The sequence below is a fragment of the Diorhabda sublineata genome, chromosome 6, assembly GCF_026230105.1.
Source record: "Diorhabda sublineata isolate icDioSubl1.1 chromosome 6, icDioSubl1.1, whole genome shotgun sequence".
Lineage (NCBI taxonomy): Eukaryota > Metazoa > Arthropoda > Insecta > Coleoptera > Chrysomelidae > Diorhabda > Diorhabda sublineata.
Genome location: NC_079479.1, coordinates 1,721,516 through 1,742,903, shown reverse-complemented (window position 1 = coordinate 1,742,903; position 21,388 = coordinate 1,721,516). Strand labels below are relative to the sequence as shown.

The 21,388-nt window shown below is 33.7% G+C and overlaps 2 protein-coding genes across 3 annotated transcripts in view; one reads left to right on the top strand and one right to left on the bottom strand.

Annotated features, from left to right (window-relative positions):
• LOC130444914 (calsyntenin-1) overlaps window positions 1-21,388 on the bottom strand; it is a 71,531-nt gene that overhangs the window by 25,851 nt on the left and 24,292 nt on the right. Inside the window, exons 2-3 of the mRNA XM_056780278.1 lie at window positions 9,649-9,925; window positions 459-677 (exon numbers count right to left, since the gene is read on the bottom strand). Coding sequence (XP_056636256.1) covers window positions 459-677; window positions 9,649-9,925 — 496 coding nt within the window. The remainder of the gene's footprint in view (window positions 1-458; window positions 678-9,648; window positions 9,926-21,388) is intronic.
• The window catches only part of LOC130444915 (glucose dehydrogenase [FAD, quinone]-like), a 29,828-nt gene continuing 23,554 nt past the window's right edge, over window positions 15,115-21,388 (top strand). The window contains exons 1-3 of one of the 2 annotated variants that reach the window (XM_056780279.1): window positions 15,115-15,707; window positions 16,072-16,287; window positions 17,324-19,250. In XM_056780279.1, coding sequence (XP_056636257.1) covers window positions 15,515-15,707; window positions 16,072-16,287; window positions 17,324-18,795 — 1,881 coding nt within the window. In that variant the 5' untranslated portion in view covers window positions 15,115-15,514 and the 3' untranslated portion in view covers window positions 18,796-19,250. Of the gene's footprint in view, window positions 15,708-16,071; window positions 16,288-17,323; window positions 19,251-21,388 lie in introns of those variants that run through there. The other variant, XM_056780281.1, reaches the window with a different exon arrangement.

Here is a 21,388-nt window from a genome sequence, read left to right as displayed (position 1 = left end):
TAATGCGTGCAATTGTAATTCTTGAATAACCCTGTATAAAAACATTCATAATGTATGTGATTATCACTTTTGAATTACCCTGTATAAAAATTTTCGTAATGCATGCAATTAGCAATCTTGTATTACCCCGTATAAAAATATTCATAATGCATCGCATTATGACTTTAGAATTACCCTGTATAGACTTTCATAACTCATGCAATTATCATTCTTAAGTTACCCCGTACACAAATTTTCATAACAATATATAAAAAAATGGCTGACCAATTGAGAAATCTGTCAATTTTTTTAGGTTACAAAAATGGCTGACCGATCGAGAAAACGTCATTTTTTTAGGTTAAATACCCTTTCTAATCCCGTAACAAAGTTATCAGGACGCTATGTATATAAAACTTTTATTCATTAATTCGTATTGGCAAACCAAAATTTCATATCGCTCGAAACTGAATCGAACTTACTTAATAACCCCGTCCATGTCAATAACGAAAGGTTGGTCCGACGTGAGGATTTCGTATTTGCAGACATCTCCAAACTTCGGTGTACAGTCCCTATCGGTCGCTTCCACTCGGACGATTTCGTTATAAATTCTACCCTCGTCCACTTGACGAACGTAACTCGGTTCGGAGAAAGTCGGAGCGTACTCGTTTACGTCAGAAACGGTGATATGTACGGTGGCACTGAAACCAAACAACTTTTATTAATAATGTTTAAGGTTATGAACAGGGGGACAGGTATTATACTCATAAATCACTCCAATTCATTTACAGAGTTGTAGCTTCACAGCTAGATCATATAAATTCGTCGATAAACTCAAATTACACAATGTTGCAGTTGAGGTTATGTTCGAAGTCACAGCAAACCTACAAATAGTTAATTAAAAGTATTAAACCGCATTTAAAACACTTGGAAGAAAATTAATAATTTATTAATGAACTAAAGCTTGCTAATTTCTTTTTTAGCTTGTTAGAGTTCAAAATCGACATTGTTACGTCAACGTAAATCTATTTTTAAATTCGTGAAAATCGTTGAAATTTGCGCATCATAAATATTTGCATATTCATCAACAGTTCGCTGTACAAGAGATCTAATTTTGAAAATTTCCCTTTGATGTTCTGTTTTAACTCTATTAGTGCGTTGTTGGGATCGCTAAATATTATAATTATAAACGAAGTTAGGAAAACAAGCTACGTCATATCAATTTAAAAAAAAATAATTATAGAACCATACAGAAATTATTTCGTATATATTTATAACATTAAAATATTTATATTAATTCTGTTTACGATTCCATACTCTATAAAAATAATTGAGATTCACAACAAACTTTAAAGTTTAAAACAATGTAACGACTAGTTTTTTTTTTGTTTCCATCCCGGACTATTAAAAATGGCGACGTTACTAGTAATGTAGCGTATTCTGTATTAAATATCAACACAGTGTTGCCGTGTCATATCAAATGTAGTTACCGATACGACAAAATATCCAACAAAAAAAAATTAAATGAATTTTATAATAAAATAAAGGTCAAGCTTGTAATACTAGCTTGATTAATGGTGTTTTTAATTTTTTTAAGCAATTAATTAATGAAAAAGGTAATTTTTTGCTTATATATGAAATGTGTACGTCAAACATGAATTCAATATTTCCAAAATTTATAATTCCAATTACCAAAAGAACATACAAACATCACTTTAAGATTTTTTTTTAAAGATAGAAATAATTTATTATTTTTGTAAAACAATTGTCACTTTCTGCGCCAAAATAGTAACATTCATATTCGGATAAAAATTTTGGTTAAACAAGCTTCTTATTCTTCAATTATGGCAACACTGTTCAATCTACCAGTCACCAGATAGTATTTGTTTGAGTCAGACTCGGTGTTGCCAGATGAAACATAATTATCTGACTTTGATACAACATAATCGTTTATAAATTTGAACATAGATCTGTAGTTTTTAAGCAATTTTGGATATACTTTCTCTTCCTTTATTATATCGTATTTAATTCATAAGAACCTTACTTTTTATCGAATAAAATATTTCAACATAATTTTAAATCAAATCTGATAATTGTGACAACACCGCGCTATGATTTACGCAGACAACAAAGCTGGTCAGACAACTACTATTCCGACTAGAGAGTGAGTGGATTTTTGACGACAAGGAGGTCAATAAAATATGCTTAACCTATATTTATATTTGGTTGTGATAAAACGAAAATTAAATACTAGTTTTAGCATCTGACTTAATAATCTATTGACATTTAATATTATTCGGAATTATTACGTAATACTTTACCGTAAAAGAAAAGTAATAAATTAGTTTTAAATTATTATTATTTAGTTTAGAAAACGGAAGTAGAATGTAAATCGATTATTTAATATAAATCGATGATTATTAAATCGATTTTATTAGACGTTTGATACAAAATGGTGTTGAAAATATTTTTTGAATACTTTTTTGGCGTGGTATCTAGGTCATATGATATAATCTGTTTTATTTCGTACATGTATCGTATTCATAAATTATGAATTATTTATTTTCAGTTCAACGATCGTTTCTGTAAAAAAAAAATAAAATTAATCTGGTAGCGATTTCACGGTTCTCTAGATAAGGGACTAAATCGATGTTTTCAAACAAACATTTGCATCATTCCCCTATTACCAAGAACGAAATTTCGCAATTAACTTTGAAGGGTGTATTATTTCAACGGCTCGGGTGGCCTTATTATTTTGTTGTTCTCTACTCACGTTTTGATTTTCTCCGTTTCGCCTGTTCCGCTTTTCGCCATTATGCATTGTGTCGTCGAGAGACAAAGACCGAAAGCTACATTTCAGTAAAGAAATTAAAGCGATAAGAAAATGGGACGATTTCAGGGAAATGTAGATCGTGCTTTAGCAGAATACTCGATGATTGTGAATTACACATCAAGAGATCTTTGAACAAAGAAAGAATAATCATTTTTATAACTTATTATTCTAATACTTGATAAAAATTATCGTTATTTTTAAAACGATCCAACAAATAGGGGAGAGAAGGGCTTGCTGTAACAGTTTTCGTATTTTCGTTTGTTTTGATATCGAAGCACCAAAATTTTCTTTAACTATTGCTAAGGATATTCAATATGGAGCCTACTGACTAAAAATCGTGACAAAATTATTTTTTATAACGCCAGAAAAAATTCATAAAGTTTAGTTTCGAGCGCTGACGCGCACCGACCGTTTTGAAATCGAAGTCCCTAAAATTTTTCAAATTTTCGTCAACTATTACAAAGTATATTGAACGAAGAGCCCATTGACTAAAAATCGTGACAAAATTATTTTTTATAACGCCAGGAAAAATTCATAAAGTTTAATTTTGAGCGCGGACGCGCATCGACCGTTTTGAAATCGAAGCCCCTAAAATTTTTCAAATTTTCGTCAACTATTACAAAGTATATTGAACGAAGAGCCTATTGACTAAAAATCGTGACAAAATTATTTTTTATAACGCCAGAAAAAATTCATAAAGTTTAGTTTCGAGCGCTGACGCGCACCGACCGTTTTGAAATCGAAGTCCCTAAAATTTTTCAAATTTTCGTCAACTATTACAAAGTATATTGAACGAAGAGCCTACTGACTAAAAATCGTGACAAAATTATTTTTTATAACGCCAGAAAAAATTCATAAAGTTTAGTTTCGAGCGCTGACGCGCACCGACCGTTTTGAAATCGAAGTCCCTAAAATTTTTCAAATTTTCGTCAACTATTACAAAGTATATTGAACGAAGAGCCCATTGACTAAAAATCGTGACAAAATTATTTTTTATAACGCCAGGAAAAATTCATAAAGTTTAATTTTGAGCGCGGACGCGCATCGACCGTTTTGAAATCGAAGCCCCTAAAATTTTTCAAATTTTCGTCAACTATTACAAAGTATATTGAACGAAGAGCCTATTGACTAAAAATCGTGACAAAATTATTTTTTATAACGCCAGGAAAAATTCATAAAGTTTAGTTTCGAGCGCTGACGCGCACCGACCGTTTTGAAATCGAAGTCCCTAAAATTTTTCAAATTTTCGTCAACTATTACAAAGTATATTGAACGAAGAGCCCATTGACTAAAAATCGTGACAAAATTATTTTTTATAACGCCAGGAAAAATTCATAAAGTTTAATTTTGAGCGCGGACGCGCATCGACCGTTTGAAATCGAAGTCCCTAAAATTTTTCAAATTTTCGTCAACTATTACAAAGTATATTAAACGAAGAGCCCATTGACTAAAAATCGTGACAAAATTATTTTTTATAACGCCAGGAAAAATTCATAAAGTTTAATTTTGAGCGCGGACGCGCATCGACCGTTTTGAAATCGAAGTCCCTAAAATTTTTCAAATTTTCGTCAACTATTACAAAGTATATTGAACGAAGAGCCGACTGACTAAAAATCGTGACAAAATTATTTTTTATAACGCCAGGAAAAATTCATAAAGTTTAATTTTGAGCGCGGACGCGCATCGACCGTTTTGAAATCGAAGTCCCTAAAATTTTTCAAATTTTCGTCAACTATTACAAAGTATATTAAACGAAGAGCCCATTGACTAAAAATCGTGACAAAATTATTTTTTATAACGCCAGGAAAAATTCATAAAGTTTAATTTTGAGCGCGGACGCGCATCGACCGTTTTGAAATCGAAGCCCCTAAAATTTTTCAAATTTTCGTCAACTATTACAAAGTATATTAAACGAAGAGCCCATTGACTAAAAATCGTGACAAAATTATTTTTTATAACGCCAGGAAAAATTCATAAAGTTTAATTTTGAGCGCGGACGCGCATCGACCGTTTTGAAATCGAAGTCCCTAAAATTTTTCAAATTTTCGTCAACTATTACAAAGTATATTGAACGAAGAGCCGACTGACTAAAAATCGTGACAAAATTATTTTTTATAACGCCAGAAAAAAATTATAAAGTTTAGTTTTGAGCGCGGACGCGCATCGACCGTTTTGAAATCGAAGCCCCTAAAATTTTTCAAATTTTCGTCAACTATTACAAAGGATATTGAACGAAGAGCCGACTGACTAAAAATCTGACAAAATTATTTTTTATAACGCCAAAAATCAAGCAAAAATTGCCGTATTTAGCTAATAAAGTGTTGTTGGTCATATTTAGCCCTCTCGGATTATTTTTTGTTCCCAGACTTGAAAAAAATGGCTTTTTGTGCTTTCTCTGTTGGGTTATTTACTTATGGGTTCACCCTCGTATAAAACGAGATACGAGAAGTTAATATTTACTGCAGACAGACATATGAAACACTGTAATCATAATAAAATGTTGAACAGAACTAAAATTGTTATTAATTTGATACTGGGTGTAATTATTGTTAATTATAACTGTATTATCGATTAATAAAATTCAATCACTTTAGTTCAAAACCGTTAAATTTTCAATTTCTCATTATTGAACGAACTGCTTAATAAAAAAAATAATTATGGGTTATACACTTATATTCAGTTGAATGTTTTATATACAATTCCAGGAATTTGTAGAAATAACAAAAATACAGGGTCGTTTATTATCACTATGAATGTTTTCTAATACGAAGCGTGTTTTTAGAGTGTGCACAGTTTTCAAATTACGAGGGTTATTTGATAAGTTTCCGATTTATTAACGGAACAAAAGTTTTTGAATAATCAGTTTTATTTTTTGTTATTATTGTCTTATTTTATATCTATACACTTTTTCTAACGATGATCTAGTATTTTTAATCCCTACAGGAAAATAATTTTTGCTGAAAATAGGCGTTGTATCTTTTTGAGGTTAGTCGATGGAAAAAAATCCTTTTTTTCTTCATTTTTCCTCAAATTTTTTCAAAAAAAAGAACGTGGAGTTTCATTTTGGACGAAACACCTTCCCTTTCCACTTTTTACCAACTTTTTTAACGACTTTTCCAACAGAGAACGTGGGGTTTCATAAATGACGAAAAAAATGCCTCGTAACTTTCCAATTTCCTCAAATTTTTTCAAGGATTCGTCCAGAAAGAGAACGTGGAGTTTCATTTTGGACGAAACACCTTCCCTTTCCACTTTTTACCAACTTTTTTAACGACTTTTCCAACAGAGAACGTGGGGTTTCATAAATGACGAAACAAATGCCTCGTAACTTTCCAATTTCCTCAAATTTTTTCAAGGATTCGTCCAGAAAGAGAACGTGGAGTTTCATTTTGGACGAAACACCTTCCCTTTCCACTTTTTACCAACTTTTTTAACGACTTTTCCAACAGAGAACGTGGGGTTTCATAAATGACGAAACAAATGCCTCGTAACTTTCCAATTTCCTCAAATTTTTTCAAGGATTCTTCCAGAAAGAGAACGTGGAGTTTCATTTTGGACGAAACACCTTCCCTTTCCACTTTTTACCAACTTTTTCAACGACTTTTCCAACAGAGAACGTGGGGTTTCATAAATGACGAAACAAATGCCTCGTAACTTTCCAATTTCCTCAAATTTTTTCAAGGATTCTTCCAGAAAGAGAACGTGGAGTTTCATTTTGGACGAAACACCTTCCCTTTCCACTTTTTACCAACTTTTTCAACGACTTTTCCAACAGAGAACGTGGGGTTTCATAAATGACGAAACAAATGCCTCGTAACTTTCCAATTTCCTCAAATTTTTTCAAAGATTCGTCCAGAAAGAGAACGTGGAGTTTCGTTTTGAACGAAACACCTTCCCTTTCCACTTTTTACCAACTTTTTCAACGACTTTTCCAACAGAGAACGTGGGGTTTCATAAATGACGAAACAAATGCCTCGTAACTTTCCAATTTCCTCAAATTTTTTCAAGGATTCTTCCAGAAAGAGAACGTGGAGTTTCGTTTTGAACGAAACACCTTCCCTTTCCACTTTTTACCAACTTTTTCAACGACTTTTCCAACAGAGAACGTGGGGTTTCATAAATGACGAAACAAATGCCTCGTAACTTTCCAATTTCCTCAAATTTTTTCAAGGATTCGTCCAGAAAGAAAACGTGGAGTTTCGTTTTGGACGAAACACCTTCCCTTTCCACTTTTTACCAACTTTTTTAACGACTTTTCCAACAGAGAATGTGGGGTTTCATAAATGACGAAACAAATGCCTCGTAACTTTCCAATTTCCTCAAATTTTTTCAAGGATTCGTCCAGAAAGAGAACGTGGAGTTTCGTTTTGGACGAAACACCTTCCCTTTCCACTTTTTACCAACTTTTTTAACGACTTTTCCAACAGAGAATGTGGGGTTTCATAAATGACGAAACAAATGCCTCGTAACTTTCCAATTTCCTCAAATTTTTTCAAGGATTCGTCCAGAAAGAGAACGTGGAGTTTCGTTTTGAACGAAACACCTTCCCTTTCCACTTTTTACCAACTTTTTCAACGACTTTTCCAACAGAGAACGTGGGATTTCATAAATGACGAAACAAATGCCTCGTAACTTTCCAATTTCCTCAAATTTTTTCAAGGATTCTTCCAGAAAGAGAACGTGGAGTTTCGTTTTGAACGAAACACCTTCCCTTTCCACTTTTTACCAACTTTTTCAACGACTTTTCCAACAGAGAACGTGGGGTTTCATAAATGACGAAACAAATGCCTCGTAACTTTCCAATTTCCTCAAATTTTTTCAAGGATTCTTCCAGAAAGAGAACGTGGAGTTTCGTTTTGGACGAAACACCTTCCCTTTCCACTTTTTACCAACTTTTTTAACGACTTTTCCAACAGAGAATGTGGGGTTTCATAAATGACGAAACAAATGCCTCGTAACTTTCCAATTTCCTCAAATTTTTTCAAGGATTCGTCCAGAAAGAGAACGTGGAGTTTCGTTTTGGACGAAACACCTTCCCTTTCCACTTTTTACCAACTTTTTTAACGACTTTTCCAACAGAGAATGTGGGGTTTCATAAATGACGAAACAAATGCCTCGTAACTTTCCAATTTCCTCAAATTTTTTCAAGGATTCGTCCAGAAAGAGAACGTGGAGTTTCGTTTTGAACGAAACACCTTCCCTTTCCACTTTTTACCAACTTTTTCAACGACTTTTCCAACAGAGAACGTGGGATTTCATAAATGACGAAACAAATGCCTCGTAACTTTCCAATTTCCTCAAATTTTTTCAAGGATTCTTCCAGAAAGAGAACGTGGAGTTTCGTTTTGAACGAAACACCTTCCCTTTCCACTTTTTACCAACTTTTTCAACGACTTTTCCAACAGAGAACGTGGGGTTTCATAAATGACGAAACAAATGCCTCGTAACTTTCCAATTTCCTCAAATTTTTTCAAGGATTCTTCCAGAAAGAGAACGTGGAGTTTCGTTTTGAACGAAACACCTTCCCTTTCCACTTTTTACCAACTTTTTCAACGACTTTTCCAACAGAGAACGTGGGGTTTCATAAATGACGAAACAAATGCCTCGTAACTTTCCAATTTCCTCAAATTTTTTCAAGGATTCGTCCAGAAAGAAAACGTGGAGTTTCGTTTTGGACGAAACACCTTCCCTTTCCACTTTTTACCAACTTTTTCAACGACTTTTCCAACAGAGAACGTGGGGTTTCATAAATGACGAAACAAATGCCTCGTAACTTTCCAATTTCCTCAAATTTTTTCAAGGATTCTTCCAGAAAGAGAACGTGGAGTTTCGTTTTGGACGAAACACCTTCCCTTTCCACTTTTTACCAACTTTTTTATTGATTTTTCCAATAGTTTTCATTCAGAAAGGAGGAAAATCCATTCACATGAGTTTTTCATATTTTTAATCACTCCAAGTTTGTAAAACAAAAAATTCGCCCTCGTATATTCCATCCGCTGTCGTCATACAACCCTCGACGGTCATCGCAATTACATGCACACAAAGTAAAAGCGTTGCCTGACCTCACAAATTACCCAGAAATTCATTTCAATGATTCACTCTTGGCACGAATCATCTCGACATTCAACTTGGGCCAATAAGAGAATTAGCTCCGTGTCATTTTCTCGTTAAACGGATATTTTCGTTTCGAAATGCTAATCGCTAATCAAAACTTTTAAATTCCTATTAAATTGCCAAGAAAACTTGTGCTTGAGATACAGGGTGTTCCGGGAAAAGATTCGAGATTGAGTAGTTCTCATTTTGTACGGTTTGACCCTCGTATATCCAATTTTTATCGCGAAAAGTCACGTCTGGTTCTAGATCGTCTACATTTTTACGAAAATAACTTATTTGCAGAGGTGATTGATAATCGATTTTACGTAAAAAAGTCCGTAGCGAGAGACGTGTCTCCGGCGAATCCATACTGTAATAGAAAATTCGTTTTTCTCGGAAAATAAGGCAGATTTCCAATTTCGAAGCAATCAATTTAACGAATTTTCAAGATATCTGCATACTCATTAAAAATAATTTGATATTTCATCGTAAATTGTTTAGAAGAAAAACCGAATTCGTTTAGGTAATTATCATTAATTTTCGGAGCCCCCTTGTAACACTCGACCTTAAAAACAAGACGGAAATCGCACAGTGTTATAGTTAAAATTTCACTTTTGATAAAACGAGGTTAAGATCGCACCCTAAAAACGCCTAATAACACTATTCGGAAGGGTGAAAAGGGTTAATTCCGTTCGCGGATCATCGCCAGCACGAAAAATTTGATAAAAAAATTCGAAATGACTAACCTGACACTTTGTTTGCCGTTACAACCGACGGCGGCGATGTCGAACTTGTAGTTCTTCCTCTTCTCGCAGTTTAAGACCCTTTTGGCACGCAGTTCGGCGTAATTTTCATCTTTGAGGACGATATCGAAGGGAGCTTCCCCGTGGTGCTTGTTGACTATACGGAAACGACAAACCTCCCCTTCGGCCTTTATTACTGGGGTTACTTCGACGACGGTCTCGTTTTCTTTCACGATACCGTGATAACCATTTTCTAAATTATCGATGGCTAATTTTGGTGCTGAAAAAATAATTATTTTAGAAAAAAACGGCAATTTTATAAAAATTTACATGTTCGAGACTCAAAATATTAAATTTCCAACCACTATACAGCCCCGATTTAGCGCTCAAGTGGTACTTCTTTTTTATTTTCGAATAACACCCTGTATACTGTCATTGAATATTTTGTGTCATATAAGATAACTTGGGACAACCTGTATCTACAAATATTGAACATTTTTTCAATTGATAACCATTAAATAGGTTTTATTTCACCACATTGTATATTTTCTGTTTTGAAATTAACCCGACAAAGTTTTAATCAACTGAAATATAAAAAAAAACTCGTTTACGATGTTGGCAGTTCATTAAGGTTTAAGACTGACAACCACTCTCGTACCTACCGACAGTTTTCTGTTTTAACTACCAAATTAAAACCATAAAAGCGAAGTTAAATAAACGTAAATACCCATAAGCTCGGAGACGACTTAAAAAAATGAACAGAACCGTATCCAAAATATCATTTTGTATTCAAAACAATATTTAATTCAGATTCCAGATGTTGTAATCAGTTTCCGCCATGTTCCAAATGTCATCTGTCAAAAGTCAATATAAATCTGACAGCTAGATTCGGTTTTATTAGATTTTGAACTACTAGGGAATTGAAAATGTACTTTTAATTTTTTATATGCAAAAAATTAATAGTTAATATAATGAAATGTGTTTCAAATATGTCTTCGATAAGAAAGTAATGCTATACGCCTTTTTTTGAAGAGGTTATCTCGTAATAGTGATTTAAGGCGTTCAAAACTGAGCTATACACATTATTCATTCAATTTGAAAAGTTTTAATACCATTAATTTGTTTTTCCGAAGATATAAGACCCTTATAATTATATTAATCTCAACTTAATTTGAAATTATGTCGTCTAACAGCCGTTAAATCTAATTTTAGATCCGAAACTTGCGTCTATTTTTAGAAAACACCTCGACATCTTAAAATTTAGTCAAGCGCGCGGCGGGTGGACATTTCCGAACGTTTTCTTGTTCATTTTTTACGTATTTGTTCGTATATAATACAGGATGTTAATAAAAAGTTGAATAATTGTCATTTCGTTAAAAGTATAACAAAATACAAATGAAATTAATCAGCTACAAAATCAATTTACCAGGTATATCCACAAAGTAAGATCAGTTAAATTTATATATAAAAAAACAGTTCGAAACATCAATTTTTACCCGTTGTTACAAACCAATTTTTTATTAAAAGGACTTAAAACTAAATTTTCGAAATTTTGTACCTCGTAGAAGCTTAAAGCTTGTGTTTGCGACATGTCCTTTCAGGACGTTATCATCGTTGAAGTATTCTCCACCAAGGAAGGATTTTAAGATGTAATTCAGGATGAAAATCACGAAGAGTTTTGATGTTATGTTCATAGTGTAAGGTCAGACAAATACAACAATTCTCGACGCTTTTCTGCACCAAAAAATCGAATCACAGATTATTCGGTAAACATCTAACAAACCGTCAGTCCACGTGGACTTATCATCTCCACTGTTTATCAACGAAAACATCGAATCGTAAACATAAATGCATTTCAATTGGCTGTCGGAAGGCGTATGTACACAATTTCATCGAAAAATTCCTGCAAGAAAGTCTGCGATAAGCAGTGGCGTCGCTTGGTTAGATTTATTTAATTCATGAATTAACGAGATTGGATAAATTTTCCATTTATCGAGTAGTCACGAAAAGGGTTGCTGTGGATCGTTCACAGAACCGAAAAACACGTGAAAAAATTATAGCAGTTTAGAAAATTGCGTCTCAGTTTCTCAGTCCACGTCTGGTACCCTGTTTAAACCAAACGCCTTTACAGGCAGGTACATTCTACTCGTCATTTTACGTTTTGTAATTTAATATTGAGTTTTAGCAAGTCAACGAGGTATAATTATTTTTCACTACTTCAGACGATTCTGACTACCGTGATTGTTTATAAAGATACTTTCGAATCGTAATATTTTTCTTGTTTTATTTACAAAAAAATTATTTTCCTTTATGGTTTTTGCTACGAAATTTCGTTTTCCAGAAAAAAAAGCGAATGGATTACAAAAAGAGCTCAGTCCACGTCTGGTACCTTGTTTAATCCAAACGCCTTTACAGGTAGGTACATTCTACTCGTCATTTTACGTTTTATAATTTGTTTTTGCTTTGAAATTTCGTTTTCCAGAAAAAAAAACAATTGGGGTACAAAAAGACCTCAGTCCACGTCTGGTACCTTGTTTAAACCAAACGCATTTACAGGCAGGTACATTCTACTCGTCATTTTACGTTTTATAATTTGTTTTTGCTTTGAAATTTCGTTTTCCAGAAAAAAAAGCGATTGGGGTACAAAAAGATCTCAGTCCACGTCTGGTACCTTGTTTAAACCAAACGCATTTACAGGCAGGTATATTCTACTCGTCATTTTACGTTTTATAATTTGTTTTTGCTTTGAAATTTCGTTTTCCAGAAAAAAAAGCGAATGGATTACAAAAAGATCTCAGTCCACGTCTGGTACCTTGTTTAAACCAAACGCATTTACAGGCAGGTACATTCTACTCGTCATTTTACGTTTTATAATTTGTTTTTGCTTTGAAATTTCGTTTTCCAGAAAAAAAAGCGATTGGGGTACAAAAAGATCTCAGTCCACGTCTGGTACCTTGTTTAAACCAAACGCATTTACAGGCAGGTACATTCTACTCGTCATTTTACGTTTTATAATTTGTTTTTGCTTTGAAATTTCGTTGTCCAGAAAAAAATGCGATTGGGGTACAAAAAGATCTCAGTCCACGTCTGGTACCTTGTTTAAACCAAACGCCTTTACAGGTAGGTACATTCTACTCGTCATTTTACGTTTTATAATTTGTTTTTGCTTTGAAATTTCGTTTTCCAGAAAAAAAAGCGATTGGGGTACAAAAAGATCTCAGTCCACGTCTGGTACCTTGTTTAAACCAAACGCTTTTACAGGCAGATACATTCTACTCGTCATTTTACGTTTTATAATTTGTTTTTGCTTTGAAATTTCGTTTTCCAGAAAAAAAAACAATTGGGGTACAAAAAGACCTCAGTCCACGTCTGGTACCTTGTTTAAACCAAACGCATTTACAGGCAGGTATATTCTACTCGTCATTTTACGTTTTATAATTTGTTTTTGCTTTGAAATTTCGTTTTCCAGAAAAAAAAGCGATTGGGGTACAAAAAGATCTCAATCCACGTCTGGTACCTCGTTTAAACCAAACGCCTTTACAGGTAGGTACATTCTACTCGTCATTTTACGTTTTATAATTTGTTTTTGCTATGAAATTTCGTTTTCCAGAAAAAAAAGCGAATGGATTACAAAAAGAGCTCAGTCCACGTCTGGTACCCTGTTTAAACCAAACGCCTTTACAGGCAGGTACATTCTACTCGTCATTTTACGTTTTATAATTTGTTTTTGCTTTGAAATTTCGTTTTCCAGAAAAAAAAAACAATTGGGGTACAAAAAGACCTCAGTCCACGTCTGGTACCTTGTTTAAACCAAACGCATTTACAGGCAGATACATTCTACTCGTCATTTTACGTATTATAATTTGTTTTTGCTTTGAAATTTCGTTTCCCAGAAAAAAAGCGATTGGGGTACAAAAAGATCTCAGTCCACGTCTGGTACCTTGTTTAAACCAAACGCTTTTACAGGCAGGTACATTCTACTCGTCATTTTACGTTTTATAATTTGTTTTTGCTTTGAAATTTCGTTTCCCAGAAAAAAAGCGATTGGGGTACAAAAAGATCTCAGTCCACGTCTGGTACCTTGTTTAAACCAAACGCTTTTACAGGCAGGTACATTCTACTCGTCATTTTACGTTTTATAATTTGTTTTTGCTTTGAAATTTCGTTTTCCAGAAAAAAAAGCGATTGGGGTACAAAAAGATCTCAGTCCACGTCTGGTACCTTGTTTAAACCAAACGCCTTTACAGGCAGGTACATTCTACTCGTCATTTTACGTTTTATAATTTGTTTTTGCTTTGAAATTTCGTTTTCCAGAAAAAAAAGCGATTGGGGTACAAAAAGATCTCAGTCCACGTCTGGTACCTTGTTTAAACCAAACGCTTTTACAGGCAGGTACATTCTACTCGTCATTTTACGTTTTATAATTTGTTTTTGCTTTGAAATTTCGTTTTCCAGAAAAAAAAGCGATTGGGGTACAAAAAGATCTCAGTCCACGTCTGGTACCTTGTTTAAATCAAACGCTTTTACAGGCAGGTACATTCTACTCGTCATTTTACGTTTTATAATTTGTTTTTGCTTTGAAATTTCGTTTTCCAAAAAAAAAAACAATTGGGGTACAAAAAGACCTCAGTCCACGTCTGGTACCTTGTTTAAACCAAACGCTTTTACAGGCAGGTACATTCTACTCGTCATTTTACGTTTTATAATTTGTTTTTGCTTTGAAATTTCGTTTTCCAGAAAAAAAAGCGATTGGGGTACAAAAAGATCTCAGTCCACGTCTGGTACCTTGTTTAAACCAAACGCCTTTACAGGCAGGTACATTCTACTCGTCATTTTACGTTTTATAATTTGTTTTTGCTTTGAAATTTCGTTTTCCAGAAAAAAAAGCGATTGGGGTACAAAAAGATCTCAGTCCACGTCTGGTACCTTGTTTAAACCAAACGCCTTTACAGGCAGGTACATTCTACTCGTCATTTTACGTTTTATAATTTGTTTTTGCTTTGAAATTTCGTTTTCCAGAAAAAAAAGCGATTGGGGTACAAAAAGATCTCAGTCCACGTCTGGTACCTTGTTTAAACCAAACGCTTTTACAGGCAGGTACATTCTACTCGTCATTTTACGTTTTATAATTTGTTTTTGCTTTGAAATTTCGTTTTCCAAAAAAAAAAACAATTGGGGTACAAAAAGACCTCAGTCCACGTCTGGTACCTTGTTTAAACCAAACGCCTTTACAGGCAGGTACATTCTACTCGTCATTTTACGTTTTATAATTTGTTTTTGCTTTGAAATTTCGTTTTCCAGAAAAAAAAGCGATTGGGGTACAAAAAGATCTCAGTCCACGTCTGGTACCTTGTTTAAACCAAACGCTTTTACAGGCAGGTACATTCTACTCGTCATTTTACGTTTTATAATTTGTTTTTGCTTTGAAATTTCGTTTTCCAAAAAAAAAAACAATTGGGGTACAAAAAGACCTCAGTCCACGTCTGGTACCTTGTTTAAACCAAACGCCTTTACAGGCAGGTACATTCTACTCGTCATTTTACGTTTTATAATTGATATTGGCGAACTATAACTGTGATTTAAGCGCTGCTTCTGATAGATATAGAACGTAAACTTACATTGTGGATATACCACGTATAATTTATTGTGTCACGTCGTCTAATCTTGTAAATACGAGGTTATCAATTAGAATATGACAAAAAAAAAATAAGTAATCAAAAACAATGTTGCTGTGTGTGTGTGTGTAAATACCTTGATATATTTATTTAAATAAAATCTAGAACTGGCTTTTCTTATCGCTTCATTAAACCGAATTCTCGAGGACAGAAATCGAGTTGTTTAGTTTGGATAAGGTAATTAGCAAACTAAGATGGTGTTTCGAACCAAACGGATTTATTCGGTTGTTTTTGCGGTATTCGTTTTTGTTAACGACGCGGCTGCCGTGGCTGAAGAAGAAATTAGTTACTACGAAAATCTGATAAACGAGGAATTGGAAAAGGCAGAGAAGTTTGAGTTACCAACAAACGCCAATATCCACCGGCCGTTGGACGATACTATAAGAGGTAAAAAAATTTCATTATTTTTTTTATCGATCAAATTCCGAGGTAATCAAAGATAAAATATGTCGGTGCATACGAGATTGTTCGAGAAGTTTTCGATCTTCACCCGAAGATGTCAGCATTTAAATACATTTGCCGCTTTAAATCACGAAAATTTCTATGGAACACCCTGTATATTAATACATTTTTGAAATCTACGTAAATTTGATATGAAAATGGTTTCTGTTCGGTTGCTTTCCACAAGGTCAAACGTATTCGAATCAATATTGAAATATTTTTCATTTTTATACAGGGTGTGTATAAAAAGTGTTCAAATTTCAGCACTTTTTGACATTTTTTCGGTAGTTTAAGTTCAAATTTTTTTCAGATTTTGGTACTTTCGATTTCGTTGTAATAGGAGCCGGTTCCACCGGTTCGGTTATAGCTAGTAGATTATCGGAAATAGCCGAATGGAGAATATTACTTTTAGAAGCCGGGGGTTACCCCAACAATTTCACAATGATCCCAGCTATGTTCGCAATACAAGCTTTAACCAACTACAATTGGGGTTTCTTGAGTACGCCACAAAAAACAGCTTGTTTGGGTGAGTAACAAATTCGTAGGTGATTTTTTAATCGGATCGAATTGCACGTTTTTGATTTAGCGTTGCCTACAATTAACCTCACTTCTGATTTAATAACAAACACGTTACGTAGTTGTATGAAATTTTTAAACAAAAAATGAAGGATTGGTGACAGTTTTCGACATTTCTGGGTGCATGCAAACATCTAATACAATTATAATCCATGAAAACGTGTTATCAAAACGAGAAAGATAAGCTACGATCACGATTTTAATATTTTTCGACTTTTGGACAAGCACAAAAAATGATAGATATAATTGTAAATCGTTTTTCGAAACGCAAATTTTTGAATAGCCCTCGTAGAGTATTTTGCATCAATTCGCACGTACAAACGAATTTCCTGTCGAAGTACTATTCTCGAATATAAATTTTTTCGTTGTATAAATTTACATTTGAATGACAATTCATTAATTTTTTTTTTATTATGTCTTAGTCATATTGGGAATTTATTTTATATAAATATAAAAAGACATTACCTGTCATTTTGATAGCTATTTTTATAGGGTGTAACCCATCTGATCTAATATAAGCAATATTTGATACATCTCACCCCCCTTAAAACAATTTCAATCCTTCGGACGTTTCATTTTATGGAAATACAAAATTTTCAAATCAAAATGATAAATTTCGACGAGCAGAACACATTAATAATAAATTCCACGGCGACAACATCATCCAAAAATCGAGTTTAATACTAACAAAACCACTAACAACACGCCACGCCACGCCATACGACGTCCGTTTACGTAATACATTGTCGTGTGGGATGGCGTGACGTGGCGTAACGTGTGGTGGTCCGAGTACGTACGCAAACAATTGAATTTAAAGGAAAAACATATTGGACACGTGGCGTGGGGTGGCGTGGCGTGTGTTTCGGACTACGCTAGGATCTAAGAACGAATTCGCGTATGGGGTATTGCCTACACTTTATTTAGACATTGTTTTATGGCGAATTTAACGGTTTTTCATTAGTTGGTTTATCGAAACGTTTTTCCAGGCACCATAGACAAAAGATGCGTGATACCTAGAGGAAAAGGAATGGGCGGAACATCTCTGATCAATCAAAGCATCTACAGCCGCGGCAATCCGATAGATTACAACAGATGGGCTCAACTAATAAACGATCCCACATGGAAATACGAAAACGTAATAAAATATTTCAAAAAATCGGAAGATTTCCATAAAACCAACCCGGACGCTCCCGTCGATTGGGAATTTCACGGCCGAAACGGATATCTATATACCAATTACCAAATGCCGCCGTCGAATTGTACGAAAATTTTTTTACGGGCGAATCGAGAGATCGGAAAAAATATCACGGACTACAACGGTAAACGGGAATTGGGAGCTACCGTTCTCCAAATAAACACCAAAAATGGTAAACGTTTCGATCAAGCGACGGCCTTCATCGGACCGATAAAAAATCGTAACAACTTGATTATATCCACCGGGAGTTACGCGATAAAGATAGAGGTGGTACATAAGAGAGCCGTAAGCGTTATTTTTACCAAAAATAAAAGGATGTATCGCGTCGCGGCGTCACGCGAAATAATCCTATCGGCCGGAGCTGTTTCCTCGCCCCAAATTTTAATGCTTTCCGGTATAGGTCCCAAGAAACATCTAAAAGATCTGAATATACCCGTAATTCAAGATCTACCCGTGGGAAATCGATTACGAGACCACGTCTTTTGCGGAATACAATTTTCTTCGAAATTCGACGTGCAACGGAAAAATATCACGGAAAATATTAGAGAATATTTGCGAGGATACGGCGATTTGACAACTGGTAACACCATAGACGCTGCTGGTTTCTATAAAAGTTCCATTGAAAGAATTTCCAGTTACCCCGATTTGGAAATCGTAGTTTCGTCGTCATATCCGAATGATTTCGGGAGGAAATACCTGAGATGGAATGAAGAAACTTGGGACATCCTGTTTAGGAATAATTCATCTTCTATGCCTCTCACGTTGACGCCCGTTTTACTGCATAGTAAATCTTTCGGAAATATTAGATTGGTGAATAAAAATCCTTACAACTATCCCGATATAAACGTAAATATTTTGAGCGATATCGCGGATGAGGATGTTGATACCATGTACGAAGGGATTCAATTGGTTTTGAATATATCGAAAACTGCGATTTTTCGCGAAATTGGAACGAAATTGGAGGTGAAACATTTGCCCGCGTGCGCCGGATACGAATTTCTATCGAAAGATTTTTGGATTTGTTTTATAAGGCAAACGGCGTTTCCGGCTTTTCATCCAGTTGGTACTTGCCAGAGCGGAAGGAATCCTAAAAGGGGCGCAGTTGTCGATAAGGATTTAAACGTTTTCGGGTTGAAACGATTAAGAGTTGCCGACGCCAGCGTATTGCCTTTCACTTTCTCCGGTCATCCGAATGCCATTTGCACCATGATAGGAGAAAAAATATCCGACGTTATCAAACAACAAAATTTCAAAAAAGCTTAATGAGAATTTCAAGTGTATTTCAAGTTTTGTAATAAAGCAATTTGAAAATTTCTGCAATTTGTTCGCACTATATCAATATACGAGGTGTACGACAAAAGTAATAAACACTAAAAACGATTTGGCAACTCTATAAACAAGCTAATAAAGTATTTTAGATGAAAATATGAAACTGCGAGTGTAGAAATTTGAAAATTTCGTGTTTTGTTCGCACTATATCAATATACGAGGTGTACGACAAAAGTAATAAACACTAAAAACGATTTGGCAACTCTATAAACAAGCTAATAAACTATTTTTGATAAAAATATGAAACTGCGAGTGTAGAAATTTGAAAATTTCGTGTTTTGTTCGCACTATATCAATATACGAGGTGTACGACAAAAGTAATAAACACTAAAAACGATTTGGCAACTCTATAAACAAGCTAATAAACTATTTTTGATGAAAATATGAAACTGCGAGTGTAGAAATTTGAAAATTTCGTGTTTTGTTCGCACTATATCAATATACGAGGTGTACGACAAAAGTAATAAACACTAAAAACGATTTGGCAACGATATAAACAAGCTAATAAACTATTTTTGATAAAAATATGAAACTGCGAGTGTAGAAATTTGAAAATTTCGTGTTTTGTTCGCATTATATTAATATACGAGGTGTACGACAAAAGTAATAAACACTAAAAACGATTTGGCAACTCTATAAACAAGCTAATAAACTATTTTTGATAAAAATATGAAACTGCGAGTGTAGAAATTTGAAAATTTCGTGTTTTGTTCGCACTATATCAATATACGAGGTGTACGACAAAAGTAATAAACACTAAAAACGATTTGGCAACTCTATAAACAAGCTAATAAACTATTTTTGATAAAAATATGAAACTGCGAGTGTAGAAATTTGAAAATTTCGTGTTTTGTTCGCACTATATCAATATACGAGGTGTACGACAAAAGTAATAAACACTAAAAACGATTTGGCAACGATATAAACAAGCTAATAAACTATTTTTGATGAAAATATGAAACTGCGAGTGTAGAAATTTGAAAATTTCGTGTTTTGTTCGCACTATATCAATATACGAGGTGTACGACAAAAGTAATAAACACTAAAAACGATTTGGCAACGATATAAACAAGCTAATAAACTATTTTTGATAAAAATATGAAACTGCGAGTGTAGAAATTTGAAAATTTCGTGTTTTGTTCGCACTATATCAATATACGAGGTGTACGACAAAAGTAATAAACACTAAAAACGATTTGGCAACTCTATAAACAAGCTAATAAACTATTTTTGATGAAAATATGAAACTGCGAGTGTAGAAATTTGAAAATTTCGTGTTTTGTTCGCACTATATCAATATACGAGGTGTACGACAAAAGTAATAAACACTAAAAACGATTTGGCAACTCTATAAACAAGCTAATAAACTATTTTTGATGAAAATATGAAACTGCGAGTGTAGAAATTTGAAAATTTCGTGTTTTGTTCGCACTATATCAATATACGAGGTGTACGACAAAAGTAATAAACACTAAAAACGATTTGGCAACGATATAAACAAGCTAATAAACTATTTTTGATGAAAATATGAAACTGCGAGTGTAGAAATTTGAAAATTTCGTGTTTTGTTCGCACTATATCAATATACGAGGTGTACGACAAAAGTAATAAACACTAAAAACGATTTGGCAACTCTATAAACAAGCTAATAAACTATTTTTGATGAAAATATGAAACTGCGAGTGTAGAAATTTGAAAATTTCGTGTTTTGTTCGCACTATATCAATATACGAGGTGTACGACAAAAGTAATAAACACTAAAAACGATTTGGCAACTCTATAAACAAGCTAATAAACTATTTTTGATGAAAATATGAAACTGCGAGTGTAGAAATTTGAAAATTTCGTGTTTTGTTCGCACTATATCAATATACGAGGTGTACGACAAAAGTAATAAACACTAAAAACGATTTGGCAACGATATAAACAAGCTAATAAACTATTTTTGATAAAAATATGAAACTGCGAGTGTAGAAATTTGAAAATTTCGTGTTTTGTTCGCACTATATCAATATACGAGGTGTACGACAAAAGTAATAAACACTAAAAACGATTTGGCAACTCTATAAACAAGCTAATAAACTATTTTTGATGAAAATATGAAACTGCGAGTGTAGAAATTTGAAAATTTCGTGTTTTGTTCGCACTATATCAATATACGAGGTGTACGACAAAAGTAATAAACACTAAAAACGATTTGGCAACGATATAAACAAGCTAATAAACTATTTTTGATGAAAATATGAAACTGCGAGTGTAGAAATTTGAAAATTTCGTGTTTTGTTCGCACTATATCAATATACGAGGTGTACGACAAAAGTAATAAACACTAAAAACGATTTGGCAACGATATAAACAAGCTAATAAACTATTTTTGATAAAAATATGAAACTGCGAGTGTAGAAATTTGAAAATTTCGTGTTTTGTTCGCACTATATCAATATACGAGGTGTACGACAAAAGTAATAAACACTAAAAACGATTTGGCAACTCTATAAACAAGCTAATAAACTATTTTTGATGAAAA